Source organism: Drosophila willistoni, assembly GCF_018902025.1.
Source record: "Drosophila willistoni isolate 14030-0811.24 chromosome XR unlocalized genomic scaffold, UCI_dwil_1.1 Seg41, whole genome shotgun sequence".
Classification (NCBI taxonomy): domain Eukaryota; kingdom Metazoa; phylum Arthropoda; class Insecta; order Diptera; family Drosophilidae; genus Drosophila; species Drosophila willistoni.
Genome location: NW_025814058.1, coordinates 2,448,227 through 2,476,204, shown reverse-complemented (window position 1 = coordinate 2,476,204; position 27,978 = coordinate 2,448,227). Strand labels below are relative to the sequence as shown.

General features: G+C 33.0%; 1 protein-coding gene across 2 annotated transcripts; it reads right to left on the bottom strand.

The window, feature by feature from the left end:
* Positions 1 to 1,386: 1,386 nt before the first annotated feature.
* LOC6643065 (C-type lectin 37Db) lies at positions 1,387 to 27,384 on the bottom strand. 2 transcript variants are annotated; one of them, XM_023176152.2, is made up of 5 exons: positions 26,076 to 27,384; positions 18,634 to 19,140; positions 7,379 to 7,482; positions 2,641 to 2,749; positions 1,388 to 1,833 (listed from the first exon to the last, which is right to left on the bottom strand). In XM_023176152.2, the coding sequence occupies exons 1-5, from the start codon at positions 26,335 to 26,337 to the stop codon at positions 1,583 to 1,585; spliced, it is 1,233 nt and encodes a 410-aa protein (XP_023031920.1). In that variant the 5' UTR covers positions 26,338 to 27,384; the 3' UTR covers positions 1,388 to 1,582. The 2 variants fall into 2 exon arrangements, with proteins under 2 accessions (XP_046868224.1, XP_023031920.1); XM_047012268.1 differs by lacking the exons at positions 18,634 to 19,140; positions 26,076 to 27,384 and adding an exon at positions 12,145 to 12,477 and having other exon boundaries at positions 1,387 to 1,833.
* Positions 27,385 to 27,978: the final 594 nt, after the last annotated feature.

The window sequence follows — 27,978 nt, the reverse complement described above, 5'->3', positions numbered from 1 at the left end:
ACCCACACACACACACACACACACATTGACACGGGCACACAGGTGGCTGCAGCCCCAGAGAATATAACCAGGAAATAAAAAAATACTTTATCCTCACCGAATAGTGCATACACTTAACAAATATTAGAAAACTTTTATATGGAGGATATCAACTTTACAAATATAAATTTAAGATATAAATCTTATTAATAAGCAGAGTTTTCGGACGTTTTTCACTGGGATATGTAGAAATTAGTTTATAGTTTATAAACAACTTGACGACTTAATGTGCAAATATTCATAAAAATTTTAAATTAAATTTAAATTTCAATTGTTTAATCCTAATTGAAATAATATCCCATTGAATACAGTCAAAAATGTTAGGTATGCAATTTCATTTTGATTCATAATTAATATAATTGAAATTGTGCACTTCTAGTTCGAATTATTTTCAACATATTAGATAATACACATATACATATAAGTGGACTGGAGCTCATCTTAAGTAATGAATGTTTCAACCTATAACTTTAATATAAGTACTAGCAAATATTCTTTAACCTACTAAATGAAAATGAGAGGTAAAACGATTCCAAACCTAGAAAAATTGGATGAAAACAAAAACGGAATAGGTGTCACTTTAAGAAGGGATTCAATTTAATATAGAAAAGTTTCAAAAAATAAAAACTATTTGAAACAGATTTGACTTTTCCTTAAAAAGTAATCAGTTTTATAGTAAAGATAGGATCGAGGGAGCTAACAATACTAACTAAATAGATTAGAAGTAACCTAGAACTAATTAGGTTTAATAGATTGCCTAAAGGATTGCAGAGGTAAGTAAACCAAGTCGGTTATATTACACATTTCATATGGAAATATTTAAAAAACGAATACAAACATTTTTGTTATGTTAATATATCAGATTACCCTATCAACTAGAGGGTATGAGCACGAGATGCAGGATATCCAAGAGAGCCCGAAACGGTGTGGTAGAAATTGGTAGGAAGCGTCGATTGGTTGTGGGGGTTGTGTGGGCCTGCTGACAGCCACTTTCAATTTTATTTGCCAGCATTATGGGTAACATGATTATTGAGCGTGGCTGTTAAAATGGATTGCTCATACGCACCGTTGCACCCAGGGGAATTCAATGAATGAAAGACGCGCACATCAGCACAGTACAGCACAGCAAATGGATATTTTTGGAATTTTCCGCGTATTTTTTATTTCTATTTATTATTTATTTCCTTTTTTTTTTGTTTTTGTTTTTTTTTTTATTATTATTATTATGATTACTTTACATGAGAAGATACAAATTCCTACAATATAATTTAATTAGGTTTACTAGCTAATCATAATTAAGTATCAACAATTACATTTTTGTTTTCATTTGATTTCTTTTTCTTTTTTTTATGTTGCTTTGCTTGTTTGTTGGTTTTTTTGTTGTTGTTGTTTACACTTACACATTACAACTACACATGTAAAATTTCCGATTTTGTTTCGGTTTTACAAGATATATTTAATAAAAAAAAAAAGAAAAAATGTTTTTGTTGGTGTTTTTTATGTTGTTTCTTTCACAAAATGTTGCATGCAACTATGAATTCATTCAATTGGGTTGAACTTCACAAACGAAATATGTCTCAAAACTGCATGGAGAGTCATTCCATTTGAGACCTTTGCCATCCCGATTCCATAGCTCCAGGCAATTCTCCTCCTCGCCATTCTCATAGCGGAAATTATTTGGTTCGCCGGCATTCCAGTTGGTAAAAGTAATTGGACGGCCAGTGGCCATCCAAAAGAAGTTACCCTCATCGGCCAGATCTGTGCCGGATATCCAGAAATGTTCGTGGCCCAAGCCTGCAGATGACAATTAGATAAACAGAGAGAGAGAGAGAGAAAAAAAAATGAAACGCTGAGTTGATCAAAGTCGGACAACACACACACACATACACAAATTAAAACAGTTTAAAATTTTGGGCGGGAAAAGTGACTACGGCGTTGGAGAAAGGAGGTGTGTCCATTGCCCATGGCCCTGCCAAACGGCCAACACATTGCGCACATTCACTTTTTTGAACGATTTATGCAATGGAAAGTGCATGTTGCGGCCACACACACACACACACACTGAGAGAGTTGGCCTCCTTTACCTCCTCCTCCTTCTCCAACCCATTTCATTACAATACCAAATCCCAATCCATGCTCTGACTGCATTTCCCTTTTGTTGCTGCTTTGGTTTTTGGTTACCAACTTCCGCGTATTATGCACTCATGCTAGAAAGTCAGACAGTCAGACAGTCAGCCAGTTGGCCGGACAGTCAGTGACCAGTGTTCAGTGCCATTCCCATTCCCATTCCCATTCCTAACAATCTTATTGCATTTCAAAATGTTTGTTTGTCGTTTGAACGTTTCACTATCGTCACATTGATCGGCTCTTAACTGATTTAAGTTGCTCACCAACTGACTGGTTGTTAGCATTTACTATATATGTGAATACACTATCTGTTTCACTTCGAACTACTTTGGCATTAACTATGTGACTACTATACACTCTAAGCATGTTCAATTTAACTATTCTTTCTGCTCATTTGTCAACTATTTAGTAGATCTCTGATTTCCTTGATTCCATTCGGGCCGTAGAGCATTCTAGTGGCCATTGTTTACTTACCAAAGTCCCGTATGTGTTTCTCTAGTCTATCGTTCTCTTCCTGTGATGAAATGCTAGCCAAATGCATGCCATGGTAACGACAATATTGCGTGGCTTTGAACCAATTTGCCTGTAAGAAAATAATAAAAACATAAGTACAACAAACCAATGAGATAGAGTACAAAAGGGAAGTTGAAGAGTTAGAGTTATATATATTTTAGTGCTCTCAATCATGCTTCTTTTACTGCTGATGGATTACGTAATCTTCGGCCAATTAACCCACATCAAGTTGAGTTGGTCTCAGATCTAACTGACACCTTCATTTTTCCTTCGTTTTTTTTTTTTCTCTTTTTTTAAATCAATACAATTCCATTTTCAATCGATACATATTCAATTGCATTTACCACGTTGTCAGATGCACTTCAACACCCTGACAAAAATGTGTTGAATGAAAATCAACAACCAATTTTTTTTATATCTATATATCTAGTGTATATATGTATGTGTGTGTGTAAAGTGTGTTGGTATATTTGATTTGATTTTGCATAGTGAAAATTGAATGTTAAGCCAATTAGTGTCGAGTGTGTAACTACTATATGATGTGGTTTTCCATCAATCGGAGTTCCTTACGAACCACACAATATCCTGTATAACAATATATATACAAGGTGTATATGTATATGTATATATATATATATATGTAGGCAATTTGATATTCAATTAACACTAATGGCTTTTGGCTGGTCTAATTAGCTGAAAAGTTTTTCAGCCTGTTGATTGGCCATTGGCGCTCCCCGTGCCATAGTTTAGTGAGTGCTTCACGGTTCTATGTTGGGTGAGTTGATGTGCACGTAAATCGATTACGCAACTATCTTCAATGTGAGGGAGACAGAGACGGAGTAGCCATAGTTCTGATTGTTCTGCCCTGTTTCTGTTCCTGTCGTCAATGACATTAACTTTGCTTTAATTGTATTAGCCGTAATTGTGCGCGAATAAGGCTCAAACTGTGTGTTAGCATCCTTGCAGTTGCCTCGTTTCACATGTGTGTGTGTGTGTGTGTGTGTGTTAGCCAGGCTGGAAGTGTTTAATGCTTTCATTTCGTGTTCACTTGCGTTTTCGTGTTGCCTGTTGTGTGGTTACTTGGTCTGTTATTGTTCCTGTCCTTTTCACTTTCTCTCTCTCTCGTTTTCTTTTGCTTTTACCTTTCATATGAAAGTGTTTATTGGGCTGTAAAAGGTTTTTCGGTTTGGCTAACTGGCTTTGAGAAGTCAATTAGTTGCCTTTATGGTGGCAAAGGTGAACCAAGGATTTCTTTTATACACACACACACACAAAGGCAGAATGGAATGTGGCATACCAGTCTAGTCATATCATACAAACACTTTAATTGACTTAAAGGCAAAAAGTGTACCAAAGAGATTCTTCTTATATTAATTTAATTGCTAACTTAAATTTACATTTCACCCAATTAACGCATGCCAAGTTTATGGTTTTATTTTTTGTTTTGGTTTAAAGGCAATTAACTTTACCGTTTTGTCGCTTGCATATAATCTAGATTAAGATTCTCTTAATAAAACATTTCGTGTCTTAATTCAAAAAAAATATATATTTTGGCTTGTTTTTTTATACGTTGTCATATAAATCTTCACAGTTTAATTCGACATTTCAGCGCTTTTTAATTGCAAATGCAAACAAACCAAAACAAAAATCTTGAAATAACGTAATTAATTTTTATGCAAAACTATATATCTTACTCTTTTTCGCTAGAGTAAACAAATCATGAATCGCTGTGAATATGCCGCCCAGATAAATTGCGAATTGAATTCATTATTTAAACATTAATTAGCCACAGCACACAAAAATTCTCTCTGGATAACAAAAAAAAAAAAAATATAAAACACAACCGAATAAATGGCAAAAGACATAAATATTTCCAAATTTGTCTTCTAACGGTATACTTATATGATCCAACTCTATCTCGCACCCTCTCCCTGTCTCTCTCTCTCTCTCTCGCTCTCGCTCTTTCTCTTTCCAATTCTTTGTGTTTGTGTTGTGTCATAGCGATTAAAATTTTAACATTTTAAAAACCCAGAGCACTGACATTTTAATTTGTTGATTATTTTTTTTCTAAATGATTTTTACGACTCTTTCAGATTCCCATTCGGCATTCCGGATGAGAGGGGGCGGGGAGTAGTGGGTGGATGGGTGGCATGAAGAAGATGATCATTTGGTTATCGCATTGTTAATTAGCTACGCATAACCAGGCGATTAAAAAGTCTTCTTGCCTAATTTATTTGGAAAACTAATTAAGAACCTCTGTGCATATTATATAGAGTTATGAATTTATTATAACGCCAACTGAGATAACCATATATGGATTCGGTTTCTGTCTTTCTCTCTCTCCCTCTCTCTGTATGTGTTTAGAGGATTACGCAACTTGTATACATGTGTGTGTAATAAGTATGCAAATGATGCAATTAAATTTGCTAAAATATAAAAAAAAAAAACAAAAAAATATACTACTGCAAAATGATTGCAAAAAGAGCAAACAAAACTAAATGATTTGAAACTCCATGCAAAGCGTTAATTGAAGACCATGTCGGACCTGATGTGGTCGTCAAGGCAAGGCGAAGGCGGGGGTGCTGATGGGGGAGAGACAGCTGCCCACAAATGTTCAAAATGTGCTAAATGACATTTTAGCCATAAACATGGCATGGAAATTTTGTTGCCACTTGGTTAATTGAGTTGCTGTAAATTTAATTTGCCAACTATTTGACGCCAGAGTTAGATAAAACGAAGCCAACACTTTTCTATCGGCCATAATTTTATGCATTTCTTGTTTGATTTAATTTGATTCATCCCATTTAGAATAACGATTAAAATTGAAGAATTATGGCTTTAAATTTGATATGGCTTGCAAATAGATTCAATAGATTAGAACGCATTCATTTATTTCTTACTTAAGCTTTAATGCATCAAATTAAACTGATAGTTTGCAGTGCAAGCAATTAATAATTTGGCATAGTTTTCAATTAAGAACTACAGGTATTTTAAGGCATTATATTCGATTTATTCGAAATTATAGTAAATATATTTTTTTAGTTTTGAGCAAAGGAAAATACAAATTTAATATTTTAGCGGACAACTTTTCGTTCTTTTTTAAAAAAATTGTACAAAAATTGAAAAAGGTTGCCGATTTGTAACTTTTGTTACAGAAATACCAATTTTAAAAAATGAAAACGCAACAAATTAGACTGTCAAATTTTGATAGGCGAAGTTTCTAGAGAACGTATCTTTTAATCTTATCTATCAATTCTGAAGATGCAATTCTTACACCTATTTATAATAAAATGTTTAAAATTTAGACTTAACTGACTTAGTCATCCTAAAAGGGTAAAAAAGTAGTATACTTTATAGATGGAAGCTGTGTTTAACATCAGCAGACTTGGCCAAAAACTTTAAAATTGCAATGGCCACCTCACTCGTACAATGCTAAAACTAATTGAGAATTACAACTTAAACGAAGTGAAATAGAGAACAAAACAATGCGAAACTTGATGACTTTGTTTTGGAAAATTGACTAAACATATTTTATATTATTTACTAACTATTTATTATATTTACTTAAAAAAAAAGGGTTGACTTCAATTGCTTTTTACAAGAAGTAAGGAAACCTGAATGATCCTCTAACTATTTATTATATTTACTTTAAACAAAAATAAAAGTGTTGACTTCAATTACTTTTTAGAGGAAATAAGTAAACCTAACTCTAAGGATTAACAACATTTAAGATGGTCGAAAATTTGATCAAAATATTAAGTATAAATATACATTTTAAAGTAATTTAGCCATTATCTAAGCTGATAAATAATACATATGAATAAATAGCCTTCAAAAGTGCGCATTTCATTGACAACTGATATCAATAACTTGGCATTAGGTTTTAGTCCAAATAGCCTTAACTAGAACTCAACACAGCCAATGTCATCTGGTTAAGAGCCCTGAGAAGACTACTACCAATATTTATACTAATACTAATACTACGCACATGGTCTAAGCCCATGAACACCTCAAAAAGAGGCGCGTGCTGGTTCACGCAACACATCAAGAAGACATTTTCGATGACGTTGCCGCAGACAATTTATGCAGCCATTCATATTAAAAACGAATTAGTCAAAAGGCCCAAAAAGACTCCAACTAACGACTAACGATCAAGAGATGGACGGGTATGCAAATGATTCACATAAAAAAAAAAAATTTAATAATAATAACATATAAATATTTCATCTATTTTCCATACACAGCATTCAAGCAATCTCCTTGAACTTTAAAGCCACGCCGTAAATTGGCTTATGACGTTATGACCAAAAGCAAAAGCCAACCACTATAACTTTGCATTGTAAATTCATTCATAGGGTATAGTTTATCACTTAACGGAACTTAATAACAGTGAGAAAATTTTCAATTGACAAATACACAAAGCGGGGAATTTTGGTTTAAGCAAAAGAAGAATAGGCAAGTATCCTTGGATTAAATCTACTCTCTGTCTGCCCAAGACCATGTTGCCCAGTGTAGTTAATACTTTTGCTCGAAATTGCAAGCGAAAATCTTTAATTTTTTGTTTTTTTTTTTTTATGAACTCATCGAACCGGACTGCAATCTGGTGGCTGATGGCCGGTGGCCAGTTTCAGTTGCATCTTTCCATTTACTACAGTAACGGGGAGCGTGGAGCATGGAATGTGGAAATTATGTGGCTTACCTTGAAGAAGATGCCGAGGTAATAACGTTTCTCGCCCAGCTTCAGCAACGGCATTGTCCATTTATTCGGTGTGTATTGTGACTCGTCCACGCAGTTGGGGCAGTCTAAAAACAGCGCACAACAAAGAGACCAAGAAAAGAAACGAAAAGTAAAGAAATAAGTAAGTAATGAAGGAAGTAAAATTTAAAAATGCGTAAAACAAACTTTACAAAAACCCCGACCAAAATAAAAAAAATGTTAATAAAATAACAGAAATTCTCGGAGCTTATTTAAGGAAAGGTTACGGACAGGCAAAATACAAAAACTGGCTATCAACTCTCAAGGGAATTCATGGAATGGAATAGTTTTATTAATGATTGCTTGATTTAATATTGTGAATTATATAATTTGAATTCTTATTTCTCAGTTAATAAATCATTGACTCAGTACTAAACAAAAGAAGATATACGCAGGAAGAAATCAAATAAATCAAAGGCGAATTTTTAAGGGTGCCAAATGATGGGAATTTTTTGAAATTTTGATTTGCCAAGTTATGTTTTATGTTTTATATAAAATCGTATAGGTATGAATCTTTAAATGAAGAAAAACCAATGAATAACTTTTGATGGGTATTTATCAGTAAATTATTCATAAGCAAGGACCTTTTGTTAAAGGGATCTACAGAGTGTTGAAGTGGAAATTTCAGTCAGTGAGATGTAAAAATCTGATTGCCCAAGGTATAGGTAAGTGAAGGTGTGGCTAAAACGCTTCTTTAATTTTTGGGCCATAAAGTTAACACAACTCATAAACACATGACCTTTGACCTTTCTATTTTTACACATCAAAATGTTGCCAAATTTGGATTTGGTTTTCTTGGAAGCAGCGATGAGTACCCTTTCCCCTTACTCCCACCCAACCAGCCATGTGGCCGCCTACTTCTTGCCACATTGTTGTTAATGGTTGAATGCAAAATGTTAACTTGGCTATTGCATTGTTTTCACACGAAATACACACAAAACACACACTTTTTTGCCGTTATTTCATTCGTTCAGCCTCGTCAACATGCATCAATAGCGACAGCGACGCCCACTGCTACGGACGGAACCTTGGATGGAGACCATTTCGGATGATTAATTAACAACATTAGCGAAATAACACACACATAAAGGCGAAAATGAAAACAAAAAACGAAATAACCGACTAAATTTGTGGCCAAACTTTGCCTTCTTTTGTGGCTAAAACAAAAGAAACACCGTTAGCTGTCTGCTTGAAATGTTTGACGTAAATGACCTTCACATACTAAGAACACAAAAATATGTGAACAAACATATATACATATCTATCTATGTATATGTATGATATCTCAAGACAAAAGTTATGGACGACCTTGATTTAGTTTCCAGTTGAGTTCTACTTTGGTTTCAATTTTTTCTTTTATTTAAGCCCATTTGAATGATTCTTCTCGACGAACACGTCATTTGGAATTATGTACGAAAAGTCGGACAAGTTGAACTTGTTCAGATCGGAGTATGGAACCGGTTCGCTCGGTTTCCCGCTGTTCTATTCCTTTTTTTTTTTCTATGAAATTGAAACTGAAACAGGAATTTAAATACTTAATATTTAAATTCGAAATGCAAAAAACACTAAAATGAATGAGTTGAATGTTTTTGGTTATTTTTTGTGTTTTCTGTTTTTTCATTCGACAACCTATCATAATTCAATTTGTACAACAAAATTCACTTCGTTTGCAATTAGTTTTCCAGTCTTTTGTCTATTTTATCATTTCTCTCAAGCGGTGCCTTTTAGATGAACTTTAATTAATCGATTTCAAAACAGGATTTTTCTTCAAGCAAAACATAAAAAATCCAACAAATTGTTAGATGAAAAATTGTCATATAATTAATCGAACGATTGCTTGAATATAGATTTTGAGTAACAATTGAAATGATCATCAAGACGGAAGATCATTAGCCTAAAATTGATTAAGCTTGACTCTTTTTTTTTCTATAAGTGAAAGGTCTCCTTAGCAGTTGCATCATTCAAAATTAAAGTAATATTGTTAATTGCATTTCTAACTAAATTCCCACTTGGATACTGACCGGTTACTAATTTGTCACTATAATTAAATCATAAACAAAAAAAAAAAAACAAGATTCAAGTCAAATCAAAAGGTGCCAAATTGATTAATAGAATTTGTCTGCAGGTAAAACGGGCAAACTTTAATTTGCATGACTATTTTCATGTTTGTTCAACTGTAAATTGAAGTTTATTTATTTAAATCATTTAAGCAAATAAATATACATATATATTTTTAACAGTTGTTGTTGTTGTTGTCACATGTGCAAATATGATTTATGAAAAGAGATTTATGCTAACCAGTTTATAGTTTTTATCATTTACACTTTTCAAAACGAGTATATTAGCTATTAAAGTATTTTATAGACAAACTGTCTATCATACATGGAAAATGTACTTCCAAAGGGTATGAAAACTTCGTTACACTCAATTTGTAGAATTTTTTTCAGTTGTTTTTTGTGCCATTTGCAGTTTAAAGTCAATGTCAATTGTCGTCCAGATTAACTTCCAGCAAATTGTTATTAACAACAACAAAAGAAAACAACGAAAAGAAAAACGAGCAATTAAAAAACAATTTTTGTCAGGCTTTTTGACCTTCAATAAATCGGCCATGCGTTGGAAATATATTCAATTTATTGAATATTGTCTTTTTTTTGGTTGTTGTTGTATATTTCTCGATGACGCTTGACATTCAACGTAAATGAATAATAAATTTTTACACAACAACAAACAAAAAAAAAAAAAAAAACAACAAGAATTTTAAAAATATAAAATTATCTTCCTGCATAATAATTTTCGCATGCTTGTAGAAATTTTTTCTTGTTTTTATTTTTTCGATCATTTTTAGCAGATTTTTTTTTTTAAATTTTATTTTTATGCAAATTCAAAAAGCATAATACAAAAGAATTTTGAATATTTAAATTTGATTATTTGCAATATTTTTCTTTACTGACGTTTTTGTTCATGCTTTTTATTTCGGTTATTTACTAGATAAGATAATTATTTGTTTGTATTCTGATTTCTTCTTTCATGTTGTTCTTCCTATTGTTGTTGTTATTGGTTTTTTTAGTCTTTGTTTTATAATTTGATTGGTTGCACTTTTATAATTTGTCTATTATGGCAAATTATTGATTAAGAATTTAAGATATGATGAGATTTATGGATTCTATACCATTCATTTTTAATTAATAGCGACAGTATGGAGGTAATTTATGGAATTTAGTATACTTGAATATATATATTCAACGGGATTGGGGCTTAAAGTTTTTAATAGATCATTTAGCAGAGTACGCGATATATGTAAATCGGGTATTACTGGACATAAAAGTGGATGCTTCTAGATATGGAACTCGGTAGGACAAGAACAAAACTCAGAATTTCTACCCTTGATCACACGATCATAGAAATTTTGAGCACTTAAGTTAATTCCAAACCACATCTAATTGATTTTGAAATAATATAGATAAGACGAGTTTAGAATTTGAATTTTTATAGATTTTTAGGGAAAAATTAAGAACTACACTAACCCATCCAGCTTTTGAATCCTTTGTCTAATCAAATAATCGTAAATGGATATGATCTGTTCATTTAATCAGGTTGGACTCCTTTTAAAGTCATATTTTTAATCATAAACGGTGTCAAGGAGTTTTTTGATTTAAACTTGGGTGAAAAAATTTAAAAAAACAATAATTAGCAGTCAGATATTGCTAGGATTATTGCCTTGTTGCCCTTTCGAACTCTTAAGTATACCTGAATCTAATATCTTTCTAAATAATGTTTGAAAAAATGGCACAAGTTAACACAATATTACGCATACGCCGTGTCTCACCACCCCAGCAAATTACCCATGTAGCTAACTAGTAATAACATAAAACCATTTCCGTGTCTGCAAACATTGTTGTTTCTTGTTGGTGTTTCTACTTTTTCTCCATTTTGACCATGGCCTTCAATTTGTTGGCAAAATGTGACCCAAATTTGTGCTCCTTAATTTGATTTGATTTTTTTTTTTTATGATGTGATTTATTTGTTTGCTAATTTAATTGCCTCAATGACTTTTTCGTGTCAACCAAATGTTGTTGCATCACATCTAAAGCACAGGTGCATAAGCAAATAAAGCCACAAAATGTTGACTAAATGATTCCAACAACAACAACAAAAAAAAAGAGAAAGAAAACTTTAAACAAATCAAACTGGAGCAGCTTAAATGAAACATAAATCAATGGAGGAGCAGCAGCTTCAGCTCTAACTGAATGCGGTAGCTCGTCCAGATTTCCCCCCCAACTCCCCTCCTCATGCAGCACCAGACACTCCGGACCAAAATGGAGTAGACTATATAGGTATATACATATATATATGTATGTACATATAAAAATGTTGCTACCACTTCCACCTTAGCCAAGTTTAAAGAAAAAAAACACTGACAAAAAAAAAAAGTGAAAGTGAATTTTTGATTTTGTTTTGCTTAACGCTTAACATCTACACACACACACACACACACACACATACCTATATGTATCTAAATGTGTGTATATACAGACTAATTGCAGTCCCTAGGAAGCAAAGCCTTAATAAGGATTTCCGCAGAGACATTTCACACATTTACTTGATTCTTACTTTATTCAATAATTTATGGCCAAAGGAATTGGAATATTTATATTTTATAATAAAAGAAAGACAGAGATACAAAGAGAGAAAGAGATCATTTTACATACCAGCCACAGGACCTTGGACGGATCCTTTTTGAGGCGATGCTTGAATTCCATTCAAACTGCTCAACAGTTGAACAGAAATTATCACAGACAAAATCAAATACTTTTGCATTTCGTTGCGTTTCGTTTTAATAAATTTAACCATATATTTGAAAAAAATATTTCTGTGTATATTTGAAACTTTGTTGATTTTGATATTTTTTTTTTTTTTTGGTTGTTGTTGCTGGTGTGATTGTTATATTATTCAAATCAAAAAATTTATGTTTACTATTTATGCAAATGTTGTTAGAAAATTGTTGAATTTTTGATTATTTCGCTTTACACTTCCGCACACTTTTACCCTGAAAAAATTTCAAAAATTTCGCTTTTTGTTTAGAGCATTTTTTTTTTTTTTTTGATTATGATTGTTGTTGTTGTTTTTGTTGCTGGCGTTGTTTTTTGTGTTGTTGTTTTTGTTGTTATTGTGGCTGCCGCTGCTGTTATTTATTTAAAAACGATTTATGAATTTTTGAATCAATAAACGTTTTTTTTTTTTTGGTTGGGTTTTTTCTTTGCTTTTTTATCTTTTCTTAGATTGTTATCGCTAGAAATGAAATCGAAAGTTGCCAAAAAATCAAAATAACAACAAACAAGTTAAAAAAATATATATGAAAAAATCTTTCCAATCAATAAAAAAACAAAAAAAAAACAAAAAAAGAAACAAAACCAGAGTTAAATGAAAAAATAAAGACAACTTTTGTGCGCATGCGCGCCCACCAAACTGACCGTCGGCTGTTGAAGAACTAACAATTTCGGGCCGTTTCGGCTTTGGATAAAGCGGGAATTGGATTCTGCAAAGACTCTGGCCGAAAAGAGAGCCAACAGCAACAGAGTCACATCAGCTATGTGGCCGAGAGAGTTGACTAACTGGTTCAAGAGAGTCGGCAAGTCAGCAAATCAGCAGCATCTTGGCTTGAACATCTTCTCTCAACTTGTTTGTCTTTAAGTGTGTGTGTGCGTGTGTAAGTGTGTGTGTGTGGTTAGCAACGACTAAAATGAAGCTCCAAAAGATTAACCATCCCCATATAAAGCCATTGGACAGTTTTCGGACACTTTGCGGTTGTTTGTCAAACACTCTCGATCTCAGCTCCAAGGTAACCGTCACTCAAGCGACAAGTGTGTGAAATGTGCACCCCCTCACGTCCGCAACCCTCAACAAATATACACATGTATCTCTATCTACCTATTGTCATATCAAATTGCTTAAAAAAGATTCTCTTCTACAAGTTGATTGTGAAATTGAAACCAAAAGTTCTAAAATACCCCCAAAAAGAGAAAGAGAAACTCCAACAAAACGCACCACAAAAAGTGATAGTCAAATGGACGTTAAAAACCAAACCGAATAACATATACTCTTGTAAATGTGTTTAATCCAATATTTATGGAGATTTGTTCAAGTAAAATATGGTCTCTGTTTTATTTCAAAACCACAATAAGTTATAAAAACAATACTAAAATTGTTTCGTTTAAATTTAAACCATTTTCATACCGAATTCCTAAAGATAATACTAGTTTTACTTAAGGACATCAGCTTAGAGGCTGTTTAACAAACTAAATCTCTATTGAAATCCATTTAATCTGAGGTTTCTTTTGCTTTTTACGAAGTGTGCACAAATTTCACTTGTTTTATATAGTTTCTCTTAAATGAGATTTACTTAATCTATTCATTTGATTAGCTTAATTCTTTATGATCGCAAGGCTACCCATTAGAGTTTTGCTTTTTGATGAGGCAATGGCCTCATATAAACATAATAACTACATATTGGAAAACATATAAAACCATTTTGAATTCCTGATTGAGATATGGTTATCAAAGTGTTTTGTGTCTTAATGTATTTTAATAGGACGGAGTATAACGTCTCGTATACGTAATATCGAGAAAAAAAGCTATGAACTTTAAAGTATCAAGTATTAAGGCATGATATTAAGTTTTTACTAAAATGAAACAATTTACTAAAATGTTGATGAGATATTAACTTTAACATTTGCCATATAGGAAATTGAAAGAGTTCTTAAAGAAACTTGAAACGAATTTGCTTAGTTTTTTGTTAATGGTTTGATTTTTCCAAGAAATTTTTGCATAATTTCAGCATGAGAGCCATCATCGTTTGGCGAATGGTGGTTTATTATTAGCTAGGCAACCCATCAGTACCAACATTTCAATATTTGTTTTCCTGTTGCGCTCTGACGCTTGCTTACCTAATGGGCCAACAGGGCGTATGATAAGCCATAAAGTCCCAAAGCATTTGCCATTTAATGGAATGTTTTTTGTTGTTATCTTTTGTGTTTTTTTTTATTTCATTCATTTTTGGCAAATCTGTAGTTTTATTTAGTTCAATGATACATTTTTTTTATTACATTTTGCCTCAGGGGCAACTGGTTCTTCCTCTGGGCTTGGCCTCGACTATCTTGGCGAATTTACGATTACCAGTTAGAAGTAGTTTACTAGCAGTCAATTTATTTAAATGTTGGAGCACATCTAAAAATTTATAGCCCCCTACACACGCTGGCACATACAACAAGTCTGTCACCAAGAGGCGAAAGAAACAAAAGATTTGCCATAAAATTGATTCGAGGAGACATTGCACCTATAACAAACATGAGTTTTGGCTTAGCCAATGGATTTGGCCTGGCTTTGACAAACTTGTTTAGCCACAAACATTCCTTTTATTGTATTTCCGTGCAGGGACAGTCATCATTTCGTGCGTTTATTTGCGAATGGAAATTTTTTTTATTTTGCTTTTGCGAAGATCTTAAATTTAACTTGACAGTCAGTTGAGATAAGATTTGGAGTGAATTCAGTTTTAGAATATTCATTCAATGCATCGTCCAAGCGAGTGACCTATGATAAATGTGGGAGCGTTTATTGTAAATTGACCAAATGCATTTGTATATGGAACAAGATATAACTAACTAATTGCAAATGATTAAAACTGGTTGAATTCTTTTATAGAATCTCAAATTTGGAGACTTTTTGTATGTTTTTCAAAGGTTTTGTATTTCTTTATTGCTATGGCAAACAATTGTTGAATAAAAATTTATCAAAAGTGAAAGGAATTCAAAAATTATTTGAGATAATAATAAGTTTCTAAGGTTCCTTAAGACATATGAAAAGTAGTTTATTAAGTTTTTAAGCTTTTAAAAACATTTCGAAAATATGAGGATCTATCTTTAGTCTGTTGAAGAATCTCGTAAAGTTGATTGGTTGTATATTCAAAATTATTTCGTATGCCAGATTCGTTTAATGTTTTCTTGTGACTTACAATTAAGCAATTATTATTATTAAACTGAGAGACACTTCAATTTTGTTTCGATTTCAGTTAAAAATCATTTGTAAATGTGTCAGAAACAAGAACAAATATAAATAAAGAAAAAAACCGAACAGACTGACCACTGAATTCACTCTGAGCAAAGAAACACAATGTGCAACATATGATGTATGATTTGTATGTCAACGATTAAGTATTGACCATAAAAATTGATTGTCTATGTTTTTGGTATTCAGTACTGTAGCGTTTTGGCCAAGACAAGAAAAAAATATCATACAAAAACCCATATGCCAGATGAGGAGGAAAAGAGCAGGCGAGAAGTGAGGACTGTGAGGAAATGGAACCCATCTGCAATGGCCGCAATTTTGAGAAACATGTAACCACCACCACTACCATCGAGTGGTTGGTGGCAACCACTTGTTGTTGCCACCGTTGCAATGTGTGTGTGTGTGTGTGTGTGTATGTGTTTTGCATAAGCAGCAACGACTTCAACTTGGTTTCCAGTTGTGGTTTTTGTTACTTGGTATTCAATTTTTTTTTTATTTTTATGTTTCTTCTTTTACTTTACATTTTGGTTTTTTTTTTTTTTGAGGGGGGGAGGGGGCCATATATAAATATATATTTTTTTTGGGTTTGTTTATTTCTTGTGCTGGTATTTTGTAAGTGGCATCGGTTTTTGTGGTTCTTCGCCATAAGCAGATGCTGAACTAATTAATTAATTGGAAACAAGAAATCGGCAAACAAGAAACAAGTCTGAGACGCATTTCGAAACACGAGATATTCAGAGTTTTTTTTTTTTTTTGTTGTGCCTACTACGAATGATGCGGTTTGATTTGAATTTTAAAATGCTAAGAGTTGCCATAATTCCATTCGATCTAACACAAAGCAAACGCTAGAGAAACCAGATTAGAGACTAGAGGAATAGAGTAGTTCGATATGGGTGATAAGTTCATTGCTATTTGACCAATTCAAGGTCTTTGTTCTATGCTGTGTGTCTGTGTGTGTGTGTGTGTGTGTCTGTGACAACAAATTAAAGGCAAATTAAAATAAATAAAATGTGTAAAAGAACAAGAAACAACAACAAAAGTATTCTTTCAAAGAATTTGAAACAGAAGTCGGAAGTTTAATATGAATCACTTAATAATAATTGCCTTTACTTACAAATTAGTTAGCTGGCTAACATTTTACAACAGAAAAAAACAAAAAAAAAACAAAAATTATAAAATCATTATACTTAGTTGCCTTTTAACAACTGGCATATTGATTAATTTTAATTATAACCAATTTAAGCAATTTAATATATTGTAGTATTTTGTATAATTTCATCAACTAATAATGTTACTTCTTCAAATTCTTCGAATCAGGTTTTTCCCCCCAAAAAAAGTTTTCAGTCTTTTAGACCTTCACTTGCTGCAGACATGTGTCTCATTGATGGATCATCAAAAATTATCAGCTAATGGCATAGCAGTTATTTTTTCATATGCAAATTAGTTTTTGCCAAAAATAAAAAACCAAATACTCGGATCATTTGTCTCAAATGTTTCTTTTGGGGGGTTTTTTTTTTCTTGTTTCTTCTGTCTTGTGTCTTTTGTATATTTTTATGATTGAATTTTCATGCTTGATATTGATCTAGTTGATATATTCATGTAACCTAGAAATATTTTTTCAGGAAGTCCCAAAATGCGAATATTGATTGAATTAGGAAAATCAGATAAAGTTCAAATTTTATTTAATAGAATTTTTAGAATTGGAAAGTTAAGAAAAATTGATACTTGTAGTATTTATTCTATGAAAAACTCTTTATCGATTAGAGGATAAAAATAAAGAATGTAGATCTTCTTTTTCCATTAATTGAATCATTTTTTACACACTCCTACTATTATCAAATTGATCAAATAGTATTTCAAAACAGATTCAAACGAAATATAAAATGACAATTTAAAATTTTCAATGAAAACTTCTAATTAAAATGCTGCTTTCACATTTAGGAGCCCTAAACACAATACAAAAAGTGTTACCAGATGGATAAAGGAGAAAGCAAAAGCGCCAAAAAATAAAAAGAAAGGAACCTGGCCTAAATTGGCACCTTTGAAGTAAGCAACAATAAAAAGAACAATAAATTTCCAAATTTTAAATATTATTTTGGAATGTTCAGGGACAATTTTTGTACATAAAGAACATTTCGATATATAATTTGCAATATAAAGATTTTGTCTATGTGTACCATATTTTATGGTGCGAATTTCCATAACGTTGATCCTTTTTTTTTGTAAAAAAAAATCTGACTTGATGAAATCAAACTCAATTCATATTCATCAGAAACTCAATCAGCCATAAACACTTTTTCAAACTCATGTCGATCTGTGTTTTTATAAATATATGTACAATTTTGAATAAGGAATAGTAAGGCAAAGTCTTTTTTCCGTAAAGTATTTTATATGTACTATTGATGTTGCTTCTGCAATTTTGGTTTAGAAACCTATGGAAGGCCAATAATAATAAACATATTTCAAAATTGAAAAGGGCAAAACCTTTCATTCTTTCTTTATAGTTTTAAACCATTAAACGCACATTGGTTTAAAATATATATAAAGAGACTTATACGTTTATTGCCTCATTTACAATTTACAGAGGACTTTCGAGGTGGTATTCAATTATATTATTCTAAAATTCTAATAGAAAACATTTTATTACATATTAAATATGGTATTTGTGTTTAGAAAATGAAGACCATTTTTATGTAATCTCGTGAAAACAATGAGTAGGTAAATAAATCATATTAAGTAAATTGAATACTAAATAAAGTAAAATAAATATTTATAGTTAATCATAAGAATGAAAAAGGGAAAGAAATAAACACAAAGTATAAGGTGCTGAAAGAAAGACATTAGGGTAATACTCTCTTTGGTTGAATGACAATCTAATAATGATTAGCTTTATAAGCTAAATCAGATTGATTAAAATGGATAATGATGACGTTAGGGTTTACCATTGAACTATGTGATTAATGACCATCAAATGGCTGCCAGCTATGTCTATATGTAGTTAATGGGGTCTCGGCTCGCCCTATTTTTCCCCCTTTCCCCACTTGATCTCTTCATCTCATTGTTGTGGAGCTATGATTAATGATCGAATCGATGTGGGATCTGCTAGCATTAAATTTTTTTTAGGACTGTTCACTTACCACTATCAATTTCATTTTCGCTTGGATCCCGATGAAATATATCGCCATAATATTGATCATGTTGTTCGGATTCCACACTCTGTAGCGACTCCTGGCCATCATAGTCGAAATCATCTGCGGCATCGGCCTGGGCATCCTGATCGGTCTGCTCATCGAAACGATTGCGATGGGAGCCATTATTATTGTTGGCCTGTCTCTTGGCTGCAGCTGCCGCTTGAAGGCGATTCCTCTGGCTACCTCCGCCGCTGCGTTTGAAATTGCCCGAACTGCTGGCTGCAAAACCACGAGGACGTGGACGGGCCGATGGTTTCGGTTTAGGCAATATATCGGCTATGGTGGGAATCTTTTGGTTAGCACTCCGATTGGGGAAAAGTCGACGTTCCAAATAATTGGCAAATATCTGTTGAGTTATCTGATTCTGTCGGGCCAATTCACTTTGGTCCAATTGAAAAGTGTTTGCATTGATGTTGGTGTTACTGTTGTTGCTGCTGCCGTTCGTGTTGGTACCTGAAACCCAAAATTAAAATGTTTCACGATTAATCAACTGTGTGTAAGTGCCTAATTGTGTTTGTGTGTGTGTGTGCGTGTGTGAGTGTGGGTGCTTAAAGTGTAATCACATGTGGGCCGAGGCAATTGTGCAACATTGCCCCCAACAGGTGGTTCAGTTGTTTCTCTCTCTCTCTCCTTGTCTTTTTTTGTGGTCTGGGGGGTAATTACATAAACGTTGGGCCATTAAATGCTGCAATAAAGAAGATGAACGTCCCGCTTCCCACATCCCATAAGCCTTCGCCTTCGGAGAGGTGTCGAAAATGAAGTAATTAAAAAAGAAACAGAGCACTGAGAGCGGTTTTTGATAGTGAAGCAGTTTGAATACCCTTTGCTTATATCAATTATAATTCGGACTATAGGATATATATTGCCACACCAACAACATGAAAATTACTTTACTTGAGTTTGCTAAGCCATGAAATTTCACTTTTATAGTATAGAGTCTCTTTTAAGCTTTAAGCCCTTTTAAGAGTAATGAATTTTTAATGACTTTTTTTGGTTGCAACTTCTATGAAGATCAGAAGAGCTCAAGAGACCAGACTGACAAGCCTGTTTGAAGGGTTTCCTGATAATTAGGCTTTCTTTTTGGCCAAGGGGATTTTTTTTTTTTTTTTTTAAACGACAGTTTGATGATCATTTGCCATTTTACTGCCCACAATGGTGTCAAGGGCAATTTGTTTCATTTCGCTTTAAATGCTGAGCAGTTAAGCGGATTGCCGCCAGCAGTTTTTATTTGCACTCCCAGATGGAGACAGAGACAGAGACAGAGAGAGAGAGAGAAAGAGTGAGACCCTATACAAGTCTCCCTGTCTGTTGCCGTATTTTTACCTTTCAAAATGATGAGTTGAAATTGTTAAATAATTGATATAAATGTTGAGAGAGCATGAGCTAAATATGCACATATAAATTTCGTTTGAAAGACTCTTTAAAAATCATCTCATGGCCACGCCTCTCAATTGTCACGCGCCCATTATTTGATTACCAGTTTATAAATGGGTATATATGTATAATATATATGTATGTAGATATATATATTTTTTATTATTCATTTAGGGTTTCTTGAAATATGCCTTTAAATGTGTAATTATTATCAAGTGCAATTTATTATGCAATTAGTTGTCAGCTTTAAGCAATATTTTTAAATATTTATTTTTGTTGTTTTTATTACGAGAGAAGGAGAGATAGAGAAACAGCATTCCAACCCTGACATTTGCTCTGGGTCTCTGGGTGATTGAGTGGCCATAAGCTGGTTGGCTAAGAGGCAGATGAAGGTGGAACAACTCATTAATGCCTGATTACTGAACTAAAAAAACAAAAATATATTATATATAGTTATGGGTATGATGAGGTGATGTGTGGTATGTCGATTGTCGATTGCTTGAAATCAGTTTTAAGTTCAGTTTGTCGGGCTTATCATTTGAACTTGCCTGCAGTATGTGGCTCAATCTGCCACTTGCGGGACACTTGATAAATAATTGAGAAATAATTGAGGTAAAAGTGAAAGCCAAAAATACATACAACAGAGAAAGATTATACAGAATGATAGAGACAATCCATTTCAAAAATTTTTAAGATTTTAAGTGCCATTAGTTAGTAGATATTTGATGATGCTTTTTCGAATGACTGAACAAAAACTGAAGTCAGAGAAGGTTGAGAGACCAAATATTAAAATTGAATTTACAATTAAAATGTTCATTTCAAGTCTTGTCCGTTAGCCCTGAATATGAAGGCCACATACACACGGAAATCTAAATCTAACCAATTACAGAAGTACTTATATTCATTTTTTGTTTTTTTTTTTTGGATTTCATTCCAACGGATGCTCAGTAAAAATTTCAAGCTAAGTGCAGACTGTCAAAATGTTTTCTCTCAATGTGCAAAGTCATGGGTTGAATGGCGCGGTCCACTTTTTTTTTTTTTTTTTGACCATTAATTACTGATCGCACTGATCACTCAATAGACCATAGAGAACAATGGCAAAGGCACTCGACACTCGACACTCAAACACTTTGAATAGCACACATTATTGTATGCATTGTTATCGAAATCGAATTGGTAATTGTTCTCACAATCCTTGAGATAGTTATGTATGTTTGTACAAATATTACGAATTATGCGATAATTTACATGCCATTGTGTCTGACCAATTGAAAACGTGATGGCCTAAATGCTAAAAGGCTAACAAATGCTGGCACGCAGCTTTCGTAATGCCTTTCTGTAGTCAATAATAATTTCACGATTTGATCCAAAACGACAAAAATGCAACAGTCGACAGCAAAACTAAACTACAAGCAAAAGCCTAACGTAACCCAGTTCTGTCTTTATTGCTTTGATGTCTATCTGTGTAGCTATATATCTATATACAGCAGATACACATAACATGACCAACTAACATTGGCTAACTAATTGTCGTTTACCTCACGGTGCACATAAATCATTGGAGAGACTTGCAGAGGATGTTGAGAAGCTGCCACTGCCTTGAAAAAATGCAGGCTATCAAAACAACAAATCATTTTGACTGGCAAAAGTATCTGTCTCGGCCTTTGCCTTTGCCTCTGCCCCTCCGACTCAGTATCTGTATCTGTATCTGTATCTGCAACTGCAACTGTATGCAATTGTAACTCTGCAAACTGCAGCATTGCAAATTCTGCGACTTGAGGGCCGTGTAATTGCCGCTTGGTTGAAAAGAGGTCAATTAGCTGGCAAAACTCCTAACAAAAGACTTTTTAGCCAGTTGTTGTGCAACTGGCAAAAAAAAAAACAAAGAATTAACAACAACAACAAGAGCAAAAATGGAATCCAAAAATGTTTGTTTTTCTTTCGATGGTATTTTTGTTTTTTTTTTGTGTCTGTTTATGTGTTTTGAAAACTCAATTTAGTCACACATTCCATAAATATTGTTAAGTGAACATTTTTAAAGGCTTTTCAGCTTACACAATTTGTCAGTAATTACTTGAATCCTAACTATAGGCATACTCAGACCGCATACGCGATTACGACAACTGTAGACTGAATACAAATGATTAAATAATTGCTATAGCAAAGTTGATTTAATTTTTTTCCAGCATTTGCTTTGATAACTAATTTCTTATACATGCTTCAAACTTCATGTCCTATTATCATTCAAATTCAAACAAACAAAAAATGCCTCTAAGCTCAGAAGACTACGTCATTAGCGATCGTTTTTGAGTGACTGCAACAATACTTCCTTAATTTGACTCAAAAGCACTTTAAAAACGTCTACTTTGAGTTGTGCTCTTAAAAAATTGTCTAACAAATTTACAAAAGTCTATTTATATATGACTATAAGTTCAAGTGCTTGAGCAAGCGTTTGCTGCAAACCTCTTTAAAAGCAAATTTCTGGCTCAGTTTGCCATTGACAGGATTAGATAGTATAATATAAATTGGATGCTTAGATATCTCCAAAAGGAAGTTCCACAGCCTCAAGTAACAAGAAGCGAAGGTTTGTCCTTGCTAAAGTTATTTAAACATAAGGACCAAGGTTTATATAAGAGAGAGGTGCAAGAAAATAGGCTACAAAAGTACAGAAACTTATCTAACAAAATCCAGTACTGAAATACTTATACGGAATCTTTCTATTTATACTTATAATCAATAAAATCTCCAATGTCAAAATAAAGGATATCTGTTTATTAGTTTCGAATAATTTTCTTTTGATTTTTATATTTGTTTATGTTGACTTAGCAGCAAATCTAGCTATAAATTACTTGAAATGTTTTTAAATATTGGATCACGTTTTTGTTTTAAAGAAAGAAAAATTTGGTTTTTGAATTTCAATTTTTTCTACAGGTATAGAACTTTGAGTTTTACACGACGTCCGTTTCGTTTCAATGCAAATTACAAGTAACATATTAAGATATACCTTTGAATTTGTATAAAGATAACCCGAAGGTTATAGGCTAATTAACTTATGTTAGTTAATCATATATTAGGAGAAAATGTATCTCTCCTTTCAAATGACCGTTTTTACACACCGAAATTATAAACAAAGATCCTCAATTTGTATAATGAAATGACACTATATAATTTTTTAGATATTCAAAAACAAAAGTTTATAGCATAGTTGAGGCAAGAAGGGTTAAAAGCAATAAATTCTTAGCTTTAAAGGCATTCTATAAATAAAGACTCAATTTTTTGTTTTTTAAGAATAGACTTTTTAAACATTTCGCTAAAGGCGAATAGAGTTATATATCAATGTCATTTTATCGATTTCAGCAGGTTTTTTTTTTTATACACGAGCATGATAAATTGCCTATACTTAATACTTAATAGTAGGCTCAACATTTCTATATTTAAAAAAAAATTCAACCTTTTTATCATACTAATTTGCATATTTTAATTCATTTGTTGTTGTTGTTGTTTGTTTCTTCTCATTCTTTCTTTTTATTTCGGATATTTGTAAAAATTGTTTGGCTAATTTGTAATCAAAGTTAAATTTCCTATGCAAATTAAGTAATTTATTGACATAATGTTCCATAATTATCAATGATTGGATTTAGATTCAATAATGAAAGGTTCTTGAACTTAATTTCTTCTTCTTTTTCTTCTAGCTGCCAATTTGCATTATGAGAAATGTTGGGATGATGACCATTTTAGGAAACGATTCTCGCACGCGTTTTTGATCAGATCAGATTTCTTATATGTACATATTCTATTTGAAAATGTCACAAGGTGAAGGTGAAACAGAACGAAGGAGCTCCATGGGTCCATACATACATATAAGTATGAACAACAAACATATAGTCAATATATCTAATAATTCTTTTTCTGTGTGCGCTGGTTTTTCAACATTTCGTTGACATGCTGAGGTCATCAGCATTCCGATTTCAAAGGCGCTCCAAATGCAACCAAGATCAAAAATTCGATCTGATCTTCAAGAATACACAAAACACAAAAAAACAACTGACATAAAAAAGAAAATAATAAAACACACCAAAAAAAAAAAAAAAAAACACACACACACATATATATACATATGCCAAAATATTATTATCACTATTGAAACTTGCTTGTTGAATATTTATGCATACGATTTGGACTTAATCGGTTTTAGTGAAGATGGGCAACGAACGCAACTATTTTTGAATTTTATTTGTCTTCTTCTAAAACATTTTGGGAATTTTATTAATCTAAATTAGATGGAGCAAGTTTTTTTTTTCTATACGGAAAGAAAAAAGATGCGAAAATTTTCGAATTGCTGTGCGTCAATGCATTCAATGCAAAACTATAAATAGAACGTAAAAAAAAAACAAGTTAATAAAGATTTAACAAAATGATATATGGTTCAAGTGTTTATTGGGTTTATGGAGGTTCTAAATTGATCATTAAAATTCTCTAGAATATTAAGAAAAAAGAAGTTAGGAGTTGCTCTTTCTTCTTAGACTAACTGATTTCAAATTAAAAATTGACCAACATTTTTGTAGTTTTTGAAGTTTTAATGCAATCTTAAAGATTACTTGATATCGATTACAAAAATCGTTCGCAGAAGGACCGAAATACAGCTTCAACCAATACAGGTTCAGGATCAAACCTTTGGTTATCCCATCTATTTTCCTCAGTCTGTATTTTCGCCAATTTCTAACCGATTTCAAAAAGTTATATCTCAATTAGAGACCGCAGTTTGAGCATTTGAAAATGACATTTAAAAAGTGGCTTATTAAAACATATTAATTTATTTTTCTATTTTACATTACGACATCACGATTTTTTGAGAAAATGGGCAACAAAATTAGTTCTCGATTGCTAAATATCTTTTAATGCAGATTGAAAGACATTAATCTAACTTGAAAATAAAGACAGGAATTGTTAAAATATTCCAAAAATATACTAAATTAGAGCTTCATGAAATTAAGGTATATTGGAATACTTTGCGGTTCATTGGGATTTTTTGTCTTGCTTGAAAATATAACTTAATAACTTTATATTTCAACTCCAAGATCCAAAATTGGTTATAATTTCATAATAAGTTACAGTTACGCAAAGTAAAAAGATTTTAATCATTTTCAGAATTTACTTCATTTTGATAAATAAATAAATGAACATTGAATCAACTTTTCCAATGAATCAATATTATAAATCTAAATAATAGCGATATGATAGTATAATGATAGGGCCTAGCATTTGCTTATCCTGCTAAAAAGCTAGTTCAATACTGATTCTAACATTTCGGAGAATAATGAATCTGGGAGATCTTTTGCACTTTTAAAAAACTTCTATAAGAATATGCTACCATCAAAGTATGAAATATTCTAGGTCTTTTCTGAATCATTTTTACACATATTTTTAGAAGTTTGAGGTGAAAACCTTATTTGATGAAAAGATATTAACCTTCATATAAAGAGAAGAGGATGTGATAATTAGTTGTTGTTTCAGATCTACATATATCTAACATCAATCTGGCACAAACTATATAACAAAGACTCTAAATAGTTCAATATATTGAAACAAGAAACTAACATCTTGTACATAGTTACTGCAAATGTCCACTTCACAATGCTTTTAAATATTTGCAAATTCATTTCAAATGGTCAAATCTGTTTAATCAAAAAAAAAAAAAAATAATAAAAGGCCATTGGATCATCATCCATGTCATCGCCCCCATCGATAGCTCCATAACAGATATGTATATGTACATATGTATGTATAACTAAAGTTTAGGCAAACATTTCTCACTAAGTGCAATTGTTAATATTTGCAAATCAATCGACACCAACAACCAACACAAGCAACACCTTAATGCTCATTAACATTGAATTCAGCCATCGATCGAACGGATGGTTGGATGGATGAATGAATGAAGTGACCTTGACATGGATTAACTCCCTCGTTAAATACTTGTAAACGGAAGTTTCAAGTGGCCAAGTACTACTCACCTCTCTTATCACGGCTAGTTGACTCCTCCTCGGCCGCAGTGGCGATTGCAATATTTCCATTTCCTCTACTGATGTTGCTGCTGCTGCTGCTGCTGCTGCTGTTGTTGCTGTTGTTGGTGTGTTTTCTCAATTCACTGGATGTGCTGGAGCTGGGGCGGAAGCTGGCATTAGGACTGGAACTGTGGACGGGTGTATTATTACCGGAATCGACACTGACCAACGACAAGAGCACTATGAATACCGTGAACCGTATCATTATCATTGCTTTGGGTTAAGTTTACTTTTTGTTTTTGGGTTTTGTTTACTGGGTAAAAGTTGCAAGTGCACTTGAACACAAAAAAAAAAAACAGAGATCTCCCTTAACAGTGATCACGGGGAGCGACGACGATGACGACAGACGAGAGACGACTGCGACAAAATGCTGAAGAGAAAGCCAAAGGCTCTGTTGGCTCTGTTGGTGGGTCTGGTGTAGATCTGGTCGATGTGGTGTATCTGTAGCGGATCAGTCGTTGTTGTTGTTGTTGTATATGAGCTGGATCTATGCCGTTTATTTGGTATGCCAGATGAATTCGCTTTCTTTTTATTATTATTATTAAAAACAATAAAAAAAAAAAAAAACAAAAATGACTTATGAAAATGAGCTGTTCACAATGAAGGCGAGGCGATCTTTGGCTAGATCGATATCGGCATCGGCATCGACTATTGATTTCTTGGTATCTTCTTTTGTCTTCAATGCTTCTGTTTTCTCCTCCTAAATTTCATCGCTTCGTTATGGAAAAGAGAGCGACTTGCCCAGACGCAGGCCATTAATCTATAGCTTTGCCAAGTGTATAAGTTTTGTTGTAGTCGTTAGTATATTGGATTAAGTAATCGGCTGCTCTATGTGGGTATGGTGATCTTGTCGTTTTGGCTTATTCAAGTTACTTTCTTTCCGCCTTCCCAAAAGCCAACAACACAATTTATACAATGAGAGGGGCACCGAATTTTTGATGCATTCCTCCTCTCTCACTGTCTCTCTCTCTCTCTCTCTCTCTCTCGCTCTATATATGTATATATATTAACTCTCACTTTCGTTGAGTTGAATCTTGATCGGTGGCTGATCGGTTGACCGATCAAAAAAGTTGTTCGCATTTGATGCTCAGCTTTTGAACTGCCCACAACTTCGATTATTGCTCTGTCGCTGTGTATCTTTTTTCCTTCTTCTTTTTGGTTTTCCTGGCTTGCAGCTGCGATAGCTCTCGGTTTGTGTTAACTTACAGACTAAAGCGTTTGAACGCAACTAAAACACGTTCCTCGCTGGATTCCTCTCTGAGCCGATATTGTGAGTTGTTGGCCAGCCGCAAACGGTCAGCTGGTTGGTTCTCTCTCTGCCTCTCTCTCTCTCTTTTTCTCTCTGTTGATCTGTCTTTCTCTATCTTAACTAGTTTGCATTGATGGTGGCGCTGCATGAACGCCTCCTCCTTTAGTAGCAGTTCGTTTAACGGCGTTAAAACGGCCTTTGGCTTTCAAAACGATCATCAGCATCATCATCATCATCATCATCATCATCATCATCTGAGATGCTTTTCAAGAAGCCGTTTTTAATTACAGGTGTACTATAGATTGAAGTTCGTTTGGTTTAGTTGGGGTGTGGCTTTTACACAAAAGGGCAACAACACTCTTCTCATGCCATATCAAATTGATTTATTTTTAGCCACATGAACGTGTTCGCATGAAATTGCAGAGGATCAAGTGAAGGATCCTCATATATGACCTTGGCTGGATTGTATCTAAAAATACATTGGCGTAGAGAAGTTTAAATGAATTGTATTCAAGTTATGGCCGATTGCATTTCAAGATAAACTGATTATTTGTAGACATGACACTGCAATTATCACATAATACTTTGCAGATCGGATTACAT

What these genes read in the sequence shown, in the direction of transcription:
- LOC6643065 (XM_023176152.2), bottom strand. Translation starts at nt 26,337, where the DNA reads ATGATAATGATACGGTTCACGGTATTCATAGTGCTCTTGTCGTTGGTC. An exon ending in AACTAGCCGTGATAAGAGAG is followed by an intron (nt 19,141 to 26,075) that starts GTGAGTAGTACT and finishes TTTGGGTTTCAG; the next exon opens with GTACCAACACGAACGGCAGC. An exon ending in ACCTCGGCATCTTCTTCAAG is followed by an intron (nt 2,750 to 7,378) that starts GTAAGCCACATA and finishes ATTTTCTTACAG; the next exon opens with GCAAATTGGTTCAAAGCCAC.